Here is a 21,711-nt window from a genome sequence, read left to right as displayed (position 1 = left end):
TCTTGTTTAAGCCAGAAATGCTGCAGCCTAAGTAAAATCAAAGAATGCTGCTCTCAGAGTTTGGTGAGATCATAATGATGAGTTTGGTGTGCAGTTGTCACCTTAGACAAAGATGTCCTTTCAGTTTGTCCCATCCGCTGTTTCCCAGCACGCTGATACACTGTGTTGTGATGTGTCTTTTGCACAGGACTTTGGTTTTCTTCCATAACATCACTGAGCAGTTTCAAACATTTTAATATTTCAAGTGAAAAAGAGGTCTTTTGTTGTGTTTTTTTTTTAATTATTATTATTTTTACACATTTTCTTCCTGCTCTTTTTCATTTTCTTGTGTATTTTGATGTTTGCATTTTGGCAGCTGATTCCTAAAACGTGTTTTGTTCTGTTTTGTTTTTTTCATGCATGGACTTGAAAAGGGCCAGGAAATACCATCATTTACATATAACCCATGTTTCTAGGTTTCCTGGAAAGAATTTACTCTTCAACACAAATTTCACTGTTTACAGTGTTGACTTAAAGAATTGGCATTTCTTTTCTCTAGTCTTAACTATTTGTGGTTATTTCATATGAGAAGGATTGAGTCCAAGTGAAAAAATACTGCATGCAGACATTTCTCAAGCATGAAAGTGCTGATGGTGTGTGTTGTGCTTGTGTATCCCCTTCCTTCATGTACCTTGCATCTGTCCAACGCAGAGCTTCTGTTTTCATGTTACTACATGTTCAGCTCCCCGTGTTGGAAATGACAGGCACCAAAGAACCTGTGTTTGAATACTGGTCTAATCTCTGTCACCAGAGTCCACTAAAGACCAGAAAACCCAGACAAAATATTGGCATGACTACATCTACTTGACTTCATTACCTAATCATAGCAATTAAGATACTTCATGTCCCAAAAGGTCACAGCAAACCACTTAATGCAGAGAGATGCTCCTAAATTTGTCTGAAAGACTGATCCTTGTAGTATGGCAACTGTGGAGTGGATGCTTCAGTATTACTGGCTACATCTGCTGTGTGAGCTTGTGCATGGTGTTTACAGCTTGGGGGGCTTGGGGGATTGTTTACTTATAAGGATTTTAGCTAATATTTTAAGTGATAAAGCATGACACATCTGTGTAGAGTGAAACATCTAACACCAGCTAGTTGAGGAAGAGCATGGTGACTTGTTCAGTTTTGTTTGTGTGTGAATTAATTCATGTGGTTTTATTTATGGATGCACATGTGTTTTGTTTGATTAAGGTCTGAGTCATGCATTAACTGTTTGGAACATTCCTTCAGCTCAGCCTTGTGAGGACACAGTAAATAAAGGACACTGTCAAATTTGCCTTTTATTATTTAATTGTAAAATCCTTTGGAGAGTTAAATATGATACTAGTCCTGTTTCTCAGACAAAAATAAACCAGTAATTCCCTTTGTGCTATTGAGGTGTGAATAATAAGTATTGTATTGATTCCACTTTTCAAAAAACAAAGTTTAAAAACTCTTCAGCTTTCTAAACCTGTGTACCAATTCAATTTGGCAGTGCCCTGCTGAATTTGCCTGTAATATTTCATGTTCCTGGTAATTCCTGAAAGACTGAGATACAGTATCCTTGCCTTTTTAACACTGTGGTTAAGTATAAACTGTGACAGATGAGTCATTCCTCTGCAGAGATACCTTGGTTGTCAAAATCATTAACATATATTTATCAGTTCTCCATCTCCCTCAGAAAAATATGTTATCAAAAAAACCAGCATTAAAATGACAGTCTGAGCCAGTGTCTTTAAAAGTCACTGAGGGACTTGAATACTCATTAAGTCTTATGAACAGAAAAGCAGTTGTAAATTGTAGCATGCAGAAGTCTGTACAGGTAAAAGTTGGGGTGGAACGACTTACTTTGCACAGTTGGTTTAATCACTAAGTTTAAAATGGCAAGTTCTCCTACTGGGCTGAGGTAATTCATAGAACATCTCAGATGGACTGTGTACAGTTGGATGTTAAAAAAAGTTACTGTTACATTCCTATGACGTAAAAACATCAGACAGCAGGAAATGTATTTGTGTTCCCTACTGTCGAGAGTAGCAATGTTTGACACCAGTCTCAAGTGGAAATGTCCTGATGTGTGGCCATTTGTTTGTGAATTACATCCCACCCTGCTTCAAGGCTTTGCATGGTATCTGTAACTAACTGTCATTTTCAAGGGCACGCACTTAAGGCTTGGCTTGCTTCATACATTTTACTTATATTTATCTCTCAACAGGAGTCAACAGAGAGTTCCAATACAACCATCGAAGATGAGGATGTGAAAGGTATGACTTTAAACCTGAAACATTTGGAGCAGCAATAACATGAGTTATGTGAGTTGGCATTAAGGTAGAAACTCCTAATGAGTCTCTTAAGAGAGGGTACTACTTTTCCTTGTTTAAAAGAAATTACTTTTAATACTCCCCTGCATTACTTCTGACATGTTTCAGAATAACCTTTAATTTTTCATTTCCCAAATCACCATTTGTCCTGATGCTTTGGGATGAAGAATATAAAGTTAGTGCTTATTAACTAAGATACCAGTCCCAGGAATAAGAAGAGTAGATTAAAAGTGTCTAAGTCAGTACTCTTACTTAGTTATTGTACTTTTAGTATGCATTTTTGTTTTGGGTTTGGGTATTTTTATTGCTGTTTGGGGGGTTGGGTTGGTTTGGTTGGTTGGTTTTGTTGTGTTGTGTGTTTTTTTTTTACCATCTTTCATTATTTTAATTTTTATTCTGTTCAGATGCCAGTGTTTTTTCATGTTTCTCTTTTGTTCTGACTGTATACTTATTTTAATCTTTTTTAAATTCTTTATAAAAAATCAATTTTTTTATAAGATTAGTTCTGTAACTTCATGAATATTGGTTTTATTTCCTTTCCCCCCCATTGTATTGTGATTATACTTTAATAACACTGTGTTTTAAAACAAAAGGGGATTTGTTGAAAGAGTATTAGGTTTGTGTAGCTCCTGTTCACAGAAAAGTTTGTTTTTCAGCATCAAAGAACAATGTTACAAGCACAGGGGAAATTGAATCCAGAGATGATAGTGGAGAATGGAAAAGAGAAGAGAATTCTTAGTTGCAAGACATTGTAATGTTGCAAGAAATATAATGCCTAAGTCACTGTTACAAGCAGTCCTAAAATAAAGACTTGAATCTGCTGAAGAGCTTCACTGGCCTCTCAAGAGCATGGGAGTGGTTTAGAATTTAGAAGAGAATCAAACATGAAGTAGTTAGAATTATATAAAAAATATTTAGTACTGGCATAAGAGGTGTTATTAATGTTTGATAAAAATACCAGTGTTGCCAGGGTAAGGAGTTGATGTTGTCAAGGTGAAAGCAGCCTGCTGTTAGAGGCTGGCCAAGGAGCATGGTGTTAAAAGTGCAGATTTTATATTGTGCTACACAGGAGATTCATCAGGCATCTGTGTCATGGCAGCTCAGCTCAGGTTTGCACAGGGGAGCAGAGCACACCTGTGGCAGAGCCTAGCATTGTGATCCTGCTGGTGCTCTTCATTCTGCTTTTGGAAAGGCAGAGGAGCTCAGCTGGTGTATGGGCTAACATCTGCTGCGCTGCAATAATTCTCTCTGCTTTTGCATAGTTTGTGTTCCCTCCATGGAGAGAAGATTTTCTGTCTATTGCTAGTAGTGATGCAGCTCTAAGTGATGACTTACAGCGGTGTATGAGCTGCACTTGGCTCTACTTGATGCTAAGGCTTTGTTCTCAGAGTTCTGGTGAATCATTTCACCTCCACTTGAACAAAGTCTTGGGTGCAATAACAGCCACAGCTCACTCACTCCCAACAACAATCTAGTGACAGCAGTTTGAGTGAATGCACAGTAATGGCTTGGAGAACAATTACAGGTACTTGCAGCTGATGCAGAAGAAAGTGCAGTGTAATTCACCTTCATTCATAATACTTGGTGTTTCTTCCCTTTATATCTACTTTAGCAACTAACCTCATTAAATGAACAATGTAATTACAGGGCCTCTTTGTGATGATTTTTATACCCTCTGAAGCTTAGCACACAGAATTGTGTCTGAGGGACACAGTTGTAAGCAAAGCAGCAATAAAAAAGTTTTGCCTAGTTCTTTTACCAGATTTTGTAGTATCATAGATAAGAGCAGGCTGGTGACCACAAGGTGCTTCATTTCCAAAACAGAGAAGAGGATCTTACAGTAACCGCAGGTCTGGGAGAAAAGATACTGTTTGTGTCCTTCCATTTGCTGTAGTGTTCAGCTTGCAGAAATATGTGGTATTGCTTTTTCCCTGCTTTGGTGGGAAGGCAGGATGCTTTCTCCCCACCAAGAATGACAGTTTGGACTGCTAACATCTGGGATGATCATAAGAACCTCATCCACCGATAGAGCTGTTTCAGGAGCAGGTCTATGGCCTCGGACACAGCGGTACCACTGCCTCTTCACCAGTCTCTGGTGCACATTTTATTCCAGTGTATAGGGATTTCATTTTCTGTTTATTTAGAAAAAAAACCCTACAACCTCCCTGCTATTTAATTGCTGGCAAGATTGCTTGGTTTCCACTTTTTATTATTTCTCTCACACTTCCACTGGAGGCTGCTTTTCAGATTGTTTTGTTATAAATTAAAGGTAACAATACCCTGAGGGTCTAATTTCTGAAATGATTCGGGGAATAGGCAGTCCCTGACAGCTCTTATAAGCTCAGGCTTCATGCTTTAGCAAGACAGTTAGGAAAGAGATTTTTCCCCTACACCGGACTTGACTTCTGGACTTAGATTGTCTAGGACAATAGAGAGAAAGCTGTTCTCTTGTCAGGAAGAGCTACTGGTGTCAGCAGGAGATACAATACTGGTAGAGGGAGGAATGGATTTCAGAGGTAGCAGAGAAAGTTGCCTCAAATTACTCTCTGGGTCTTTGGGCATGTGCTCAAGATGATGCTTTGTCACCAAATTTGAGATCTAGAGGGATCTTTTCCAGCAAAATCTTACTGCTTTTCTTCACAGCATGGAGGGAAGAGACAAGATGGGAAAAGACTCCTTCCTGAGAATGAGAGTCGGAATAGGGAAGCCACTCTGTAACAAAAGCAGTGTTAGCATGTTCTGTGGTACTGCAGTGTGACCCACACCTCACAGAGAGTGACTCTTCTCTGCAGACTTGATTCCTCCTTTCGTTATTCCAAGATCCTGCATAGATTGCACAAGCAGGTACAGGGTTCCTTCCTTTGTGCAGGCTACCAGCCCACACCTTTTTCAAACATTCATCCCTACATCATGTGATTTTCATGGTTTTTATTGATTTAACTCTTTAAAGTTGTGGGGATCATGTGAGTCTGTTTCTGCAGCACAGCTGTGGTTACATGTGCCCTGTGGGAGTGTGTGTGCACATACATGTCTGTACAAAGTATGACAAATGTTATGATTCATTAAGAAAGGCAGCAATTAAAAAAGAAGTCTTAGCTTTCACAAATGTGCCTTCAAGAACAGATTCTTTACCTCTGATCTGCCAGATAATGCATAGAGTATTCTCTCATGTCAGGATCTCACGCTGTTTTCACTCTTGAAGACAGGTATTTTAGCTTGAAGACAGTAAAATCATTGTTAGTTGCTGAAACTCTTAGGGTCTGTAACTTTGGCTTCCTTATGTATGCATTTACATCTTCTGGGATGGTACCATCTTTCTTTTGCAATGCTTGGCAAACAACAGTGAACTTTAATAATTCAGAGAATAACCTAATTCTAGAATTTGAGTCTGAAATGACTTGAAGCTGTAGTTCAGATTTCTTGCTAACTTAAGTTTCTGACATTACTCATCAATTATGGGCAGATCCCATGGTGATCCTTCCTGAATAGAAGGACAAGAGCAGACAGAAAGAACATACCAAAAGCTAGACCATAGGCAGTGCCACCTTCTGGAATTGTTTGTGGGATTTCTCCTTCCTGCAGTAATGAGACTGGAACTCTTTGGCAGCAGCTCTTTGATGAGGGATTGATACATTTTTTTCAGCAATGCTGTAGAATGCCATCATTATTTTTGCCAGCAGTGCACACAGGCTTTTTTTAAAGCTGACTTGTGGTCAGGAAGTCTGGGTTTCTCAGGGTATTTTTTTTGCCCCTGGAAATGAATTAATGAAAGCACTGAGAAGAACGATGATTCCTGATGAGGAAAATTGCTGAGTTGTTAAGGCACTTACAGACTAAGTGAATTCTGGCTACTTAATCTGTCAGATCCATTGCCTAGAACATGAACCATTCAGGAAGCAGGCCTTCTCATTTATTTTAATCATTTATTTCATTGTATACCTCTTGGCTTTATTTAGCAGTTGAAAGAAACCAATTTAAACCAATCCATTTGGAACATACTGTCTTGAAGAAAAAACTTCATATTTCTAAGAAAAAATGGAAACCCCCTGTTTCAAATTATCTCAGATAGAGGGATAAGTCTACACTGGCATCTGAACAGAGTCATTTATGGCTATGGCCTTCACAACTGTTCTTTTGCACCCACATGACCTCCCCAAAGTACATCACTGACATTGTTTGTGTGCTCAAAGATTTATTTTTTTTTTTAAGTTCTTGTTGCTTGCAATTAAATTATGGTTGTTTTTCTTTTGGCCTTCCCTTTTCCTTTCTTCACACCTTTTTGACCCTCATACAGCTCTCAAAAAGGAGGGTGACATGGAGAGGTTATGTTCCACACACCACTCCTCCTCTTCCATTGCTTCTTCACCTCACTGGTCACCAGCCTTGCCGTGCCCCAGCGGCCGCTCCTGCTGCCAGTGCCTGCTGCGGATTCTGGTCACACTCTACCTGGCCATCTTTGTTTGTTCATATGTTGTGTTTCTTTCCATCAATTCCGCGGGCAAGCTCACGAAAAATGCAAACTCAGAGAGTCACTCGCTTGAGTCTGAGCATTTCCACTCCACTCCTTCCTCTGTACTGTGTAAGTTGAGAGACTCATCTCTCCAGATGATCTCTTTTGTGCTCTCCTCCTCCTCCCTCCCCAGCTTCTGACAGCAGCACAAAAAAGGTCAATACTGTGATCTGTCCAATCTGTCCAATGACCTTGTCTCAGGGTTTACAAATGTATGGAGTGTATTTTTTAGATATTTATTGGGCAGATTTTATTAATTGTAAAAATAGTATCATCAGCTGCAATAGTAGCTTCAGGCTTGGACTTCAGAAAGTGGTATCTTGCAGAGGTACCTTTGCAGTCATTTTCAACTTGGAGACAGGTGCCACTCAGCCTTGGCTTGGATCCTGGATGGGGTCTCCAGATTAGTTACCTGCATGTTTATGTATTTCCTCAAGTTACTTTTTTTTTATCATCACCATTGATAAACCAACCTTAAAGCTGCCTTGACAGCTGTTAGCTTGCAGGATGGATCACTGACAACTGAGAAGTTTAGTGCTTTAGGAGATCTGTGATGATTAGCCACCAGTTAGCTGTAAAGGGAATCTTTAGGGTGAGCAATTCCAGCCATTTAAATTTGAGAGCAAAAAGGCTTTCTGTTAGTAGCTTGTGTACTGCTACAAGCAGCTAGAGCAGTGAAGTATTTTCACTAGCAGTGAGCAGTATTTTGAAAACTCAGTGAAAGCTCATATTGCTGAGAGATTTTTGGTGAACTATATGGGAGTTACTGGGCTTGCCCAGTGTGTGGTAGGTATGAGAGTTCCTGGGCTTTGCTGGAGACTTTGCTATAGGCATCACAGAAGCACTCAAGTCAGTGTTTTTGTGAATTTGAGACTATAGAAGAAAAAAAAATCAACTATATGATGGAGTCAGACTACAGAGTTAGGGTGGGAGGGGAGGTGGTCAGAGGCAGGAGCAGTTTCTTTATATCGAAGGTCTCCAAAGATGAGCTGGATGAATAGCCATACCTGACAGCTATTTACTGTGACAGCACAGTGGCAAAAAGGTGCAAACCAAAGGAGTCTGCAGTGTTAGCTCTGTGTAGTGTGAAACTAGATTCGCTCTCTGCTTGTTGTTAAGTAGCAATTATTATAATTATCAGTATACTTTCTAATTGTAAACAAGAAGAGTATTCATTTCTTAGCTGGTAAACTTGATGGGGTTTAATCTGCTGTCACAGCCAAGGGGAAAAGGTGATCTCAGTGTGGTGTGTTGAGAAGAGACAAGTTGAGGAAGGATTAAGATATATTTGAAGTAAATCCTGGAGAAAAACATCTCCATTTCAGCCCCAGGTGCTTGAGGTATTTATAAAGGTAATGCAGTTTTCCTCTGAGTAAAAAGGGGAAATGCCCCATTTCTTAGAATTACTGCTTCAAGATTATTACTATTATTATTATCCCAACACATCTCATTGCTTTCTAAAGCATATTTAAAAGGAAAGAGGTGTAGAATAGAGGGTTATTCTTGGTAACACCAGTGGACAACAAGATCATCTCTCTGAATTTACGTAGAGTGATCAGGTGGGAGCATGGTCCAAGTAAATGTGTGCACAGCAGCAAAGCTTGTTGATGTTGCAGTTAGCATGACTTCAAACATCATTTCTTGAGACAGCAGCCAGATTCCATGATTAATGTAACAATTTGAGAAGCCATAGTGCAGTATCTTGTAAGTGCATGGACTGTGATAAAGGTTTATTCCGAGACTGTGGGTGATTTGTCATTAAAAAATAAACGTTTGCCAATGTTTGCCACACAGTCTAAATTATAGTCTAGTTGTGTGGTAGCTCCCAGGAAGAGAGCATCTTTAGAAATAATTCCATATGAATAAAAAGAATGTAGGTCATATGACAAGTTGATTAACATCACATTGTGATAAAGGTTTAGACAGGAGATGCATTCAGTTTGTTTGATTATTTTTTTTCTTAGTACGGGGCTGGGGAAAGCAGTGGGATAATTTTCCAGTTATTTGCCTGCTTATGCAATTACTTAATCTTTTTTGTATTAAGCAAGCAGTAGGCTCACAGGTTTTCAGGAAGGTGAAAGACACTCAAGTTGATTGACATCTGGTACATCCACATAGCCAGAGTTCACTATGAACACATGATACAATTCCTAGTCTCTTTCTTTTCAAACTTTGGTTATTGTCGGAGTATGACAATTGCCTGAGTGGCTGTATGCTTTCCATCTGAGTGCTCTTTGTTGAGATGATGTTCAGACACAAATGAAGCTAGGTTCCCCCATACTGTGCCATTCAGTTGTAGCACTCCAGTGTTGCCTTGCTAAGGACTGTACTGTTTTAAAATGGTAGCACAGTGGGTAGGATTTGTCTCCCCAGATGTAGGCATCCTCTACCACGTAGATATCTATATTTGAGCTAGTTGTCTAGACTCCTGTAGTCAAGGCAAATAGGTCAGATGAGTCACTCTTGTCTTAAATAGCTATTTTAGGCTATGATGAATTGTGCCCTGAAAGTGCCTGTTTCTCTCCATCAACTGTGAGGGAGGGGAGTTGAGGGAATAAACTCACTTGTCCACACTTACACATGTCCAGAATGGTGTGAGATTAATCCAGACTGATGTCCATGAAGATGCATAGTTAAGAGCATCAAGTTGCAAAGTTCTAAGGGTTTTCTCCTTGAGAAACATGCAAGAAAGTAAGAAACAGAATCACTTTAGTGATCTCAAATTCATCTGGTAATCTGTGAACAGGCCACTTCATTCTCCTGGGAAGGTGCTTTACTGCGTAGCAAGGATTTCATCACTCTCTCTTTCAGAGCAAACAGGGTAAGGGGTATGCAGTTCCACAACTGGAAAGATGAAGGTCATTTGTCTTTGCTGTGGATTTCACAGGCCCTGTGGCAAGTGCTGTCTGAGCTGCACTTATTAAGCTACTTTCTGAAAGACCAAAAATACTGCTTTTATACTTTGCTAGCATCAGGGCTGTTCCTAGGAACATTTGTGTTAAAAGGAATATGTCAAAGAACAATTAAAAAGTCTAGTTCTACTTCTGTAAGATCAGTGGGGGTAATTAATAACCATTCCAGGATAGTAATTATACAATCAATCACCTAGAGTATTGATAATAGTAGAAAGATATTCCAGTATCTGAAAGAAGCAGAATGTGTTTTAAATAATTATTTTGGGAACAAAAATACTGATGTAGGTTGCATTGCTTGCATTACCAACAACATGATCTCTTGATTATGAAGCAGCTCATCAGAGATTTTTTGCCTCATTTTCCACACTCTAATTGAATAGTTGGTAATTTCCTAGTCTCTGATTGGAATGTGTTTCCAGGTTATTTAATCAAATCCTTTAGTTTAGTTGTATGTATATGAGATGTGGCATGCAGAACTTGTGATTTCCTCTCTGCATGGTGTCTGCATATTCCGGTCTTTCCAGCTTTCTCTCACCCTACCACTTGGCCTGTGCTGACAGTGCCATACTATGGCCACAGTTTGATCTATGTCATTTAAACCCTGCTGATCTGCAGTCAAAACATCTCTTCATTGAAATTCCTTGTTCTATCCACAACCTTTGTGAAAAATAAGGCAATTCTTACTTGAAATATTCTGACCCATCATGCTATCTCATAGTCAAGAACTACTTATAAAAAGCCTTGCTGGACCTTTATATCCACTTCTTTCTCCATCATTTCTATTCTTGCTGGTTTCTTTTTGGTGCTTTTTATCTGAATATATTAGGTTTGCACTTAAAAAAAAATGATGGTAGAGCATAAAAGAAAAGAAAAGGTTCTTTAACACTACAAAGCCAGTTCTTGCAGTACAGCACTGGAAACTTGCATTCTTCCTATGCCCCCCAACATTTTCTTTCTGAAGAAGAATGAGCTCTCTCAGTACTTTGATTTTAACATTCCAAGCATATTTGTGTGTGTGAACAGTTTAGTCCACATGTGGGAGTGTGCAGGGGAATTGCAATCGTTGCTTGAACAAGAGAGCTACTACAGTCTGCTTTCTTGCATTTCTTGTTATTTCGAGCTTAGTCTTCCAAACTGATTTCTGAGGTTTAATAAGAAGTTGAATGTAAGTTAAAACTTTGCAAATGTAGCAGTAAAATCTGCCTTCTTTACCCATTTAGCATTAAACCCACAAAACTGTGGATTTGAGAGCAGTGCAGGTCTGGATGAGCTTCATCAGTATGAGGTTGAACTAAGAGAGAATTCAGTTTTCAAAGTGAAGTCAGATTTTCCATCTTGCCCTCTTAGAGTTAGATACTGGTAATAATTAGGAACTTGTTTTACTCTGCCCTGGTTTAGTGTAACCTCTATCAAATGAACCAACACTGAGCTGTGGCCTTCTTTCTTGACTAGTGGATAAAGGAGAAACTGTTCCACACATGTTTGCCTTTGAGGCAAATGCAAACACTGCTTGAGTTTGAATAGTCTTAAGAGAAATACCTGTTCTGCTTATTGTTTGCAATGGATTGTACTTCTGGTAGTGTTTAGCACTTAGTAATAGTACTAGATGTACTGCAATATGATCTACTTGAGGTTTGTGGTAATAGAGATGAGTTAAGCATTTTACAACCAAACATCAATACTTCAAGGGTGGATGTCAGACTCTTAAAAGGGAAAGGCCCTGTGTGTATGTGAAACATGAGCATGACTTGTCAAACAATCAACAGTTTCCTTTCATTTGGAGCTGAGAGCTGAGGTATGGTTTAGTTTTGCATTTTAATCAGCAGATCCTTCAGTGAAGGAAAGACAATTAGAAGCATTCCAGGAAAGAGGACTGATCTTGCCATATTTAAATTCCTCATGAATACAGGAGTACACTGAAGCCAAACCAGTGTAAAGCAGCAATACAAGCCTTTGGGCTCAGAGAAGGAAGAGAAATGGCCCTTGTGCAGCTGAGGAATGACAGGATGCCTTTGTTACAGCTGTTGTGACAGCCCTTCAGCTGGCTCCTTCCACTTTGCCTTCCGTTTTAAGAGTTGTGTTTGTGTCTCTCTCTAGCTCGTAAGCAGGAGATTATCAAGGTTACCGAGCAGTTGATTGAAGCTATCAACAATGGGGACTTTGAAGCTTACACGTAAGTTCTCTTATTTCGGGAGGCGTGAGGAGAGTTGATGTGTTTGACACCCTGCATGTCAATATAGATGTTGAGATATCAGTGTGTTTGTCAGTTCAAAAAATATAATAAAAATATCTCATTGAAATAATGATGTGGGAGGTGAAAAAATACCCTTTGGATTGCACAGAGTCAACAGTAAAAATTCCTAGATGTGACACTGTTGACTTAGGAGGTCTTCTTTGGCAGTCAGAAGATGATTTCATGAGATCTGGTCTACCTAAAGTAAGCTGCCAAAATTACTAACTGAGGTGACACCACAACTCCAGTACTTGTCCCCGTTTAGGTTCTGCTCATTTGCAGCGTGATGGCATAGGTAAGTCATGAGCCCAATGGGAATAAAGGAAACATTTGGAAGGTCATCTCTGCAGAGTTGTGTTACATAGCTGCATTGTTTATTTCAGAATTTCTTCTTTCCCACAGAAAAATCTGTGATCCAGGCCTTACATCTTTTGAACCTGAAGCTTTGGGTAATCTAGTAGAAGGGATGGACTTCCATCGGTTTTACTTTGAAAATGGTAAACATTACTTCATCGTCACTGTGAATCTTCATCTGTTCCCTCAAACTGTTTCTCTGGTCTCCTTAGCATTTTGGCTTGGGAGTTCATTGATTTGGGTGGGAGAAAGGAGTATACTTTTCTTCGGAGTTTTGTCCTATGTCTTTTTCTATCTGTTTCTGCTGTGCTTGTTTAGATATCATAGGGTGTCCTGGATAGCAGAGGAAAGCTTCAGTTATTTGCAAAGAGAAAGTCAAGATGTATAAGACAAAAAACAAACCATAGATGAGTAATTCTCATACTTGTATTTTTTCCATTGGAGAAAGTACTATAATGAAATGTTGCTTAAATAATGATGTGAGGCATAAAAAATACCCTGGGGTTTTCAGTTACAAGTAAACATTCCTACATGTAGTACCATTGACTTGTGAGGCCTTCTTTGGCAGGTTTTTTTTTGTTCAGAAGATGATGTATGCTCATGCTCTGAGTGTACTTAAAAGAAAGGTCACTGAATCGTGTGATTACAGTGATTGCAGCTGATAGCACTTGAGTGATGCACTGGGGAAGGCAGCCTAGTCAGTCTCCACTGCTCTGTGTGTGGATATATTATAAATATCAATATCTATAATATATACTGCAATCGTGTCAGCTATAAGAAAGAAGAATTACTCCTTGAATGTATTTAATAAAGATTGGAGTGTCATGTAATGTATACAACCATAAAATAAGGTTATCATATTCCCAAATTCTTTCATCTCAAAACCAGCTTTTTCCATATTTTTCCTTAAAAATGTTTCCTTTCTTTACTGCTGCTTTTTAGTTTTCATAGATCACAGCACTTGGTTAAATATGTCATAAGATTAAGTTAAAAACTGAATTCTTTTTACTGAAAATATTATGTACAAATGTCACTAGACATCAGAGACAGTGTTGTGAGTGACCTGCCCTGGGTGATCTGTTCTGGCAAGGGATTTGGTGATCTTTCAAGTCCCTTCCTGCCCCAGAATGGTGATTCTGTGAAATAATCTGTACTATTGAACATTTGATTGGTTTTCTTATAGGAAAGGTGAACACATGCTTCATTCTGTGTCTGCACTCATTTCTACAATGTACTTGAGCTAGATGTCAATCATGATTATCAGCAAAGACCTAATTAGTGCTTTGTGTCTCCTAATCTTGAGATTCTTGTTCTGTACAAAAGCAAAGTTAGCCCTAAGCGGTTCCTGCTTTGCAGGGGCTTGGACTGTATGATCTCCAGAGGTCCTTTCCAACCCCTAGCCTTCTATGATTCTATGAGTAATTTTGTCTTGCCTGGAGAAAATGTAATTTCTCCTCTGTGTGTGTGTGTGTTTGTTTCTAGCTTTATCCAAAAGTAACAAGCCAATCCACACCATTATCCTCAACCCTCACGTCCACCTGGTGGGTGAGGACGCTGCCTGCATCGCCTACATCCGGCTGACGCAGTACATGGACGGCAGCGGGATGCCAAAGACTATGCAGTCAGAGGAGACACGGGTCTGGCACCGCCGCGACGGCAAGTGGCAGAACGTTCATTTTCACCGTTCAGGGTCACCAACAGTTCCTATCAAGTAAGAAACAATTCAGACCACGAGCTTAAACTACATAGGTCAGACCAGATAGTCAAATAGCTGCTTTTGGCCTTAAAAACTACAAAACCGTTCTCTTGAAAGTGTAATTTCTTGTGGTCATTTTTGCAGTGTGTATTATATTCAGTAGTGTGCAGATAGTATTGGTGCAATTCTTTTTTTAATGATGCTTTTGTTTTGTTGTTGTTGTTGTTTTTGACTGTGATGCCCACTGATCCAACTCAGTCCCTGAACTGACAGCTTGGAGAGCAGAGAAATATTTTTCACGTAGAGAAGGCTTGATACAGGTCACACAATAAGATTGGAAAACCTGAAAAAGATTCTATCAGGAAACCCTGAACAAATAAAAAGCAATAGGTTACATGGAACTGTTAGAGCTGACCAGTAGGTAAAAGTGTCACTGCTCTGAGAAATGAAAGGTTGAGTAATACTTCTTGTGATTTCCAGCCACTTCTACTTACTCAGGCCTCGTTATGTTCACTGTAGGTTGGTTTTGAGCCAGTTTACGTTGTAAATTAAGTTATACAAGTACCTATCACATTCTTACCTCTTTTCCCATGCTCTCTTAACTGCTGAATAGTCACTGATAGTTACAGTTTCTGTGTGAATCCGCCTCTCTCTCTTCTCATCATTTTTCTCTTGTTCATTGGTGCATCTCTGCCTGCACTCTCATACCCTCAGAGTCATGCCGTGACTCACCACAAGCAAACCTGAATTCCTGGAGCCAGATTTTCAGCAGTGTTGATTTAAAGTACACCCATAGTTGCAATAACAAGATGAAGAGTCACAGCTTCTTCAGAAGGCTCTCCTCAAGTCCTTTGCTTTTCTTCTGCTTGCAGCCTTCACTAATGCTGCTATAACCCTCAGAGCCGAACCTCACTGACTTCTTGCCTAGGTTAGGCTCTCTCCAAATTGGACAGCACTGGTATAGGCTTCATTTAATCAGGTGCAAGCCCTCTATATAGGACAGAATTACATTTCTGTGAGATGTCTTAACATGGATACTGGCTGAATTTCCTGGTGTGGATGATAAGAGCTTAGATTTCATCCTCTGAGCTCCATCATATTTTACATCCTGCAACGTTATTCTCCCCCGTGAAATAATACTTGCTGCAGTAAAGGACATGATAGAATGAAGTGTTAAACATCAGAGGGGATGAATTGTCTAATATTTTAAGATTTTTTTTTTTATTATTTTTAGGAAAAAATAATTCCATTTTCTAGTGATACCTAATGAATTTTATTTAAAAATGTGAAGCCAACAGGAGCAGGAACCATGTCACATATCTGTTGTATTTCACATTCCAGCTGCGCTGCCAGTGTTTAAAGAGATAATATTGAAAGAGAACTTGCATTTCCTTGGAATGCAGTGTTATGTACATTTTTGGTGTTTTCCTAAAGGAGAATTGTGTCAAGGGATCTGCCCTGAATATGTGTAGAGCCAGAAGGCATAAGTGAAAGAATAAGTGAAAGCTTCACCTTGACACCTGCATCCTGGGCACTAAGTGTTTATATCACAATGACATGAGTTAGGCTAGAGAATCATTTAATCTTTTCTTTAGGTTTCGGAGTTTTTTTATCTCTCTCTTTTTTTTCAGAGAAGTTTGGGGGCAGAGAGGATGTAAATTATTTTTTTAACCTAACCATATTTATAGGAAAGAATCCTAAAAACAAAAAATCATTTTATGGACTTGATGATATCACAGTCTAAAACTTCATTGATCTGATGGTTAGAAACTTTACTTTCCATTCTAAAGTTTAGTTGTATTCAGTGTATCCTTGATTATTCTTCCTTCATCGTTGCTCTGTAGTGGAGATAGGCATGCAGACATGGAATGTTCTGTATAAAGGCTGAGTAGATCACTTCCCACCTTCTATTTTCATAGGGTAAATAAACAATGCTAACTTGGTTGGCTTTTTCTTGATAGACTCTCCATTTGCTTGGCTACCTTAATAGCTTTTCATTGTCTTTTTTAGTTTGAGGTTTGTTATTTCATTAGCCTGAGTTCTTCTAAAACACTGTGTGGAGTTGTGGCCAGGGCTTTATTTAACTTCACAATGTTGTTCTTTTCCTTGTGGAGAATGCCACACCTACTATCTTCTGGCACAAGTTTGGCAGTTTTGTCAACTGTATCGCCTCAGAAGATCATCTAAGACAGCCACCTATTTATCCTCAACTGCCATTTCCAAGCAAGGACTCGTGCTGTGTGCAGCTTTGTGCTTCTGTTATTACCTGTGACATTTCTGGATTACCCAGCCCTCAAGGTTATCTTGTTCTTCTTGCACAATACTCCTGTTTTCCTTTGTATTTATAGTGCCTTCCACCGAAGTGTAAGTGTACCACCTGAGATCACTCCTGCTTGTGCTCAGGTCATTGGCAAAGACTAGTGAGTCTCCTCTAGGCTAATAGTTCCCCTCTCAGCCCAGGTACTGTCATTTTTATTTCACTTATTCTACACCTTCTTTCTCTAATTTCCATCTGCTCCAATTTAAGGGGTAGATTCCCATCTAGCACCTTCTATAATCCGTCCTGAACATCTTTTTAGGCTACCTTAAACTTCACTTTTCCCAGTCAGAGCAGCAGTGTAGCAGTAACTCCATTTTGGAAAGCTACAGAAAAACTTGAATTAAAATACTGTTCTGAATTATTCTTCTTTTCTTTTTCAACTATTTCTAAATGTTTATTTAATGATGGAGAATACACAATAGGTAATAATGGCACTTCCATAATAAAAAGTATTTTACATGTCAAGTCTGAAGAAGAATTTCAAATCCAATAAGCTTGCAGAAGCACCAAGAGCTGTGATCTGCTTTTGCAAGCACTGTGTCCTAGCTGATGTCACAGCAGTTGTTGCAAGCACAGTCCCTTACGTGTTTTCAGGACTACAGCAAGAAGTATGCATAAATCTAATGACAGAACTGAGCTCTTTGGCAGCTACAAGAATATGGAAATGTTTCCTTAAAGCAGATAATTTACTTGGAAGAGTATGAGCACAAATGTAGGTTTAGTTTATAAACAAATGTTATTTGTAGTTTTTGCTGTGAGTCAGACAAGACAAACCTTGGTTTCCAGCTTGTCCATTGTTTTTCTCTGAGTGATCTGACTGATGGCAGGAAATTTTTCTATATTCCATGTTTTTAAGAAGTTGTGCTGATGTGTCTGCAGAACTGTGTCTGCATATACACAGAGTGGACCTGCATGATGCAGGCAGTCAAAGGGCTATTGGACCTAAAACTGATTCCCAGACCTAAATTCAGACTTGAGGTTCCCAGGCTTTTATATTCTCTCACTTGTCACACCTTGCACCTTCTTATACTTGCTTGAGTAAAACACCAAACAGCACAAGGACTTCAGTAAAGAGTTTGTTCTGTGTTTGTACAGTGCCTAGCACAGCGGGATCCCAGTCATGACTTCGGCCCCTAGATGCTACGGTAATACAACCGCTGTTCTAAGCTGAGTTAGTTAACTACTTGCTTACACATTCCTTTTCTTTGGTTTTCTCTTTGCATACGGCTCTCGCATGTCTTGCATGTAAATGACACCTGATTCCTCCCTGTACTTGGTTCAGTTTTTGTATGAGAATCTCAGTCCGTGGCAGTGTCTGTAATGTACGTGCTGAGGAAGTAAGTTAAACTCGGAGACTTCCCTCTGAATTCTGCCCTCTTTCCTTTAAGAAATGGGTTAAGGAGCTCTGGCTCTCTGCCTCAGTTTCCTTTTTCATTTTAACAGCCTCTCTGGCATGTTGTAAAGATGGAAAATGTCTGTAAAGTGGTTTGAAAAATAAAAGAATGCTTTGCCTGAGCGTTTGGGGTTTTCTTTTCCTTTGGTTTTCTTCACAGTGTTGTGCTAAATGATCTCAAGAAGATTTTGTTTTAAATCGTATTGGCTAACACTTGAGCATGTATTGTAATCTGGTGGTGATGTTACTTTAGTAATGTCAATCTGTTGTTTTTTTGTTTGTTTTTTTTTTTCTCCTTCCTCCTAGCTAAAAATATCAGCGGTGCCGCTCTTGTGTTTTCTGTACCCAACGCACCCGGTTGAATACCATCTTGGCCATCCCGTTCTCTTCATGCATGTTTCTGAGTGCATGAAGTTGTGAAGGTTCTTCATGTAACACATTTTGTGATGCACCATGTTGCTGTATATTCCATCTGTACACTGTTAACATTTCGATGAAGGTGATGTTCCATGCAAATAGAGGATAACGAGGCGTAAAAGACAAAATAGTCGATGGACAGCAGTAGACACAGGATACATTTGTCACTTTCTCCATTTATGCCAAGTTTTGACAGACAACTTTAAAAACTATCCTGTTTATTAAAAAAAAAAAAAAGTTAAAAGAAAACCAGTACATTTTACCTTGTTTTGTTTTGGTTTTGTTAAGAACTGTTTTTTGACTCTGTTTCCCCAGAGTCCCAGGATTTTGCTTTGGTTCTGGTAGGCACGGTCAGGATTTCTGCTGGCAGCTCCGTTACTGGACAACAGATTTTTATGACAGCACGTAGGTGGACGAAATCACTGATAAATGTGGAAGTGATAATATCTTGGTTTTGTACCAGCTGAAGCTGTTTAGTTTATTAGTCTGTGTAAACTGGAAAAATCTCATCATTTACTGGCTTGGTCGCTTCAGAATTAACCATCAGTGTCCTGGGGAGCCAGCAGCTTCTCTTTTCCCTTTTGACTCTTTCCTTTCTTACCATTAAGTCAAAATCTCTAATGGATGATTAACCAAAATACGAAAATTATTTTAGATTTAAGTGATCTTTGAGGGACAGTTTTTGAGGACTAAAATGGAAGAATAAAGTTTTTTATTGCTTCTAGGGTTTACTGTAGATTTTTTTAAGGATGCTTTAAAAACCTCTAAAATGTTGGTTAAGCTGTATACCAGATGTGCTTGAGAAATATTAGGCTGTAAAACTTTAGTATGAAGAGTTTACTTTCCACTGCTGCTGTTGCTTCTTTGGAAACAAGAAGGCCTATGAAGATGATTAGGGTACTAGAACATCTCTCTTACGGAGAAAGAGACTTGGGGCTTTTTAGCCTAGAGAAGACTGAGGGGGAACCTGATCAATGCCTATCAATATTAAAGCTTTTGTGGGTGTCAGGAGGATGGAGCCAGTCTTTTTTCTATGGTGCCCAGTGACAGGACAAGAGGTAAAAGGCACAATCTTGAACATAGGAAGTTCCTTCTGAACATGAGGAGGAATTTCTTTACTTTGAGGGTGATGGAGCACTGGAATGGGCTTCCCAGAGAGGTGGTGGAGTCTCCATCTCTGGAGACATTCCAAACCCACCTGGATGCTGTCCTATGCAACCTTCCAACCCCTCTCATTCTGTGAAGCATGTTGTGGATCCACCACATCTCTTGTAAGACTCTTAACACTTGAGCACAGATTGGTTTCTCCTCTCTCTCAGTCTGCTTGTGGTTTCTCCAATCCCTCCCGCAGCATTACAGGATGAAGGACGGCATCTTTGCAGCCTTACTAGCCCCTGGTGGCCCTGACCCCTTGCTGCCACCGCCTGTGCACTGCGTGGGGAATGCTCTCAGTGTCAGCTCACGACACAAAGTGTCACAGGGACTGGTTCTGCTTCCCTTACACCTGGCTGTGAAAACACATCCTTGCAAGCTTTTAGGTTAATTCCCTAGCAGAAAGCCAGAGGGCTGGGTTATTTTTGTCATTGTTAATTGTTCTGTTCCCAGCAGGGCTCACTGTTTGCTGCAGCGCTGTACAGTGCATGGTATCTCAGTCAATGTCCTTTTTAGTGGTGACAAATCTACAAACTCAGCAGTCTGGATTTTTTAAAACAGGAAAGCTTCTTAATTTGTATCATTTCACCTTTCTGTGTTGATTACTAATCAAAAGCAGTTCTTAAACATGTTGATGTTGTTACTAGTGGATGTATGATAGATGGATTTAAGCTTCTCTGATAATTACTACATGATTTTAAACAATATATATTTAAAATAAGCATCTACAATAAATGTGTTGAGCCATATTAACCTGCCAGTGGGATCTGTGAAAAAAAGTAATGGCATCTTTTTTTTTTCTTTTTTTTTTCCTCATCAATTTATTTTTTTTTTTTCTGTGAAGCAGCTATAAGTGGCATAAATGTACTTAAAATTAACAAATTAGGTGTAGGGTGGGGTTGGTTTTGGGTTGGTTTTTTTTTTTCACTCCTAACATAGCATGTGGTGTTGACATATTAATGTAGACCAAGTTTGTCTTCCACACCAAGCCGTGAGGAAATTGTGATTTGTTCTCTCCACCACAACTGAACTATTACACTTCTGTCATTTTGGAACACTGCAGTTTACCATGGGACACAGTGTACATATTTCTTGCCATAATGGTAAATGATTGGTATATTTAAGAACTAATAAATTTGTGATTTCTGCTGACATTGTGCTTGTGTTTTGATTTCCCCTTCAGCTGTGATTTTCCCATTGGAATATGTGTGGTGTCTGGATTAAGGCAGAGACAGAGATGCAGTTTCTTAGGAGCTGCTCTTGGAGCTTGAAAATCTGAGTGTTTGCCTTGGTGATTCGTCTTTTGGTTAGTTCTTCAGTGCCTCTCCTTAGGACCTGATTGCACACTGTTGATGCTGTATTTGTTGGCAGACTTTGCTCATAGATCCCTACCTAGAAGTGGTTTAAGTAGTTTGCACATTTCTGTAGCTGCCTTACCTGTGTTTCACATGCTGAGTGCATAACAGAAGATGCTGTAAGAGCATTTATTTTATGTTTAGAGGTGTAGACCATAAAAGTCCATAAATAATTAGCATTTAAAGTAATGTACCAGTTTAAAAGCTATCATAAATGTTTGCAGTGATTTTAGGCTCTCTTGTCCTGTGCTGAGCCACAGCTGAGAACAGTCCTTTGTACCAGCAGAAAACAAGGACCGAGGGAGCAGAGGAGAGGAGACAACTTCCAGCCTTCAAGGGTCATGAAGTGCAGAGCCAGATGATTTCTCCAGCTCTGTGCCAGGCCAGCATAGTGGAGAACCAGAGCTGTAGCAGTGGTGTTGGTGTGGCAGTGATCCAGGAGCCTGTCGAAGGAGCAAGACCTGATTCCTGCATTTGTGTGAATTTCACTGCTCCCTTTTGGGTGCATTTTGCTGTCTATTTGTAAACAACAGAAGAATAATCAGGGGGGTGGAATGTTTAGGTAAGCCCCTGGGGAAGCAAAAGCTGTTTAGTCTATTGGGAGGTTTTATATTTTGCTGTATCACTTCTACCTGTTTTGTTTACTCATTTTTTCCACTAAATGTTATTCCAGAAATCAGTTTGACTTCCATTTTAAGTGTGCCTGCAGTAAGCTGTTTGACAGCAGTGGAATTGATATTGATCTCAGGTATGTAGAGAAGAGAGATCAGTGCATAAAGCGTAGAGACAAGGAAGGGGATGGAAAAACACATTTGCTAAATATCAGGTTGAATAGGGGAGAGGGGGCAGGACTTTGTGGGGTTTTGATTTTTGGAGGATTTTTTTATCGTGGATGTCCTTTTGTAGCACAAATGTTTTAATGTGCTGCCTCCTGGTGGCTTTTGGTAATGATGTTTTCTGTTTAGGAGTGCACAGGATGCAATTTGAGCTGAAAGGAGCCAAAGCTTTCATGCATTCACATTTTTAA

The 21,711-nt window shown here is 39.4% G+C and overlaps 1 protein-coding gene across 5 annotated transcripts in view; it reads left to right on the top strand.

Moving 5' to 3' along the window:
- Positions 1-20,471, top strand: part of CAMK2D (calcium/calmodulin dependent protein kinase II delta) — a 129,154-nt gene extending 108,683 nt beyond the window's left edge. For all 5 annotated transcript variants that reach the window (XM_054392438.1, XM_054392439.1, XM_054392436.1 and 2 more), the window contains 6 exons: positions 2,234-2,282; positions 11,862-11,937; positions 12,400-12,494; positions 13,834-14,062; positions 17,463-17,512; positions 18,067-20,471. In XM_054392438.1, coding sequence (XP_054248413.1) covers positions 2,234-2,282; positions 11,862-11,937; positions 12,400-12,494; positions 13,834-14,062; positions 17,463-17,469 — 456 coding nt within the window. In that variant the 3' untranslated portion in view covers positions 17,470-17,512; positions 18,067-20,471. The remainder of the gene's footprint in view (positions 1-2,233; positions 2,283-11,861; positions 11,938-12,399; positions 12,495-13,833; positions 14,063-17,462; positions 17,513-18,066) is intronic.
- Positions 20,472-21,711: the final 1,240 nt, after the last annotated feature.

Source organism: Indicator indicator, chromosome 25 (assembly GCF_027791375.1).
Source record: "Indicator indicator isolate 239-I01 chromosome 25, UM_Iind_1.1, whole genome shotgun sequence".
Lineage (NCBI taxonomy): Eukaryota > Metazoa > Chordata > Aves > Piciformes > Indicatoridae > Indicator > Indicator indicator.
The sequence above is the reverse complement of the archived record's forward strand: the minus strand, read 5'-3'. Positions and strand labels throughout refer to the sequence as shown.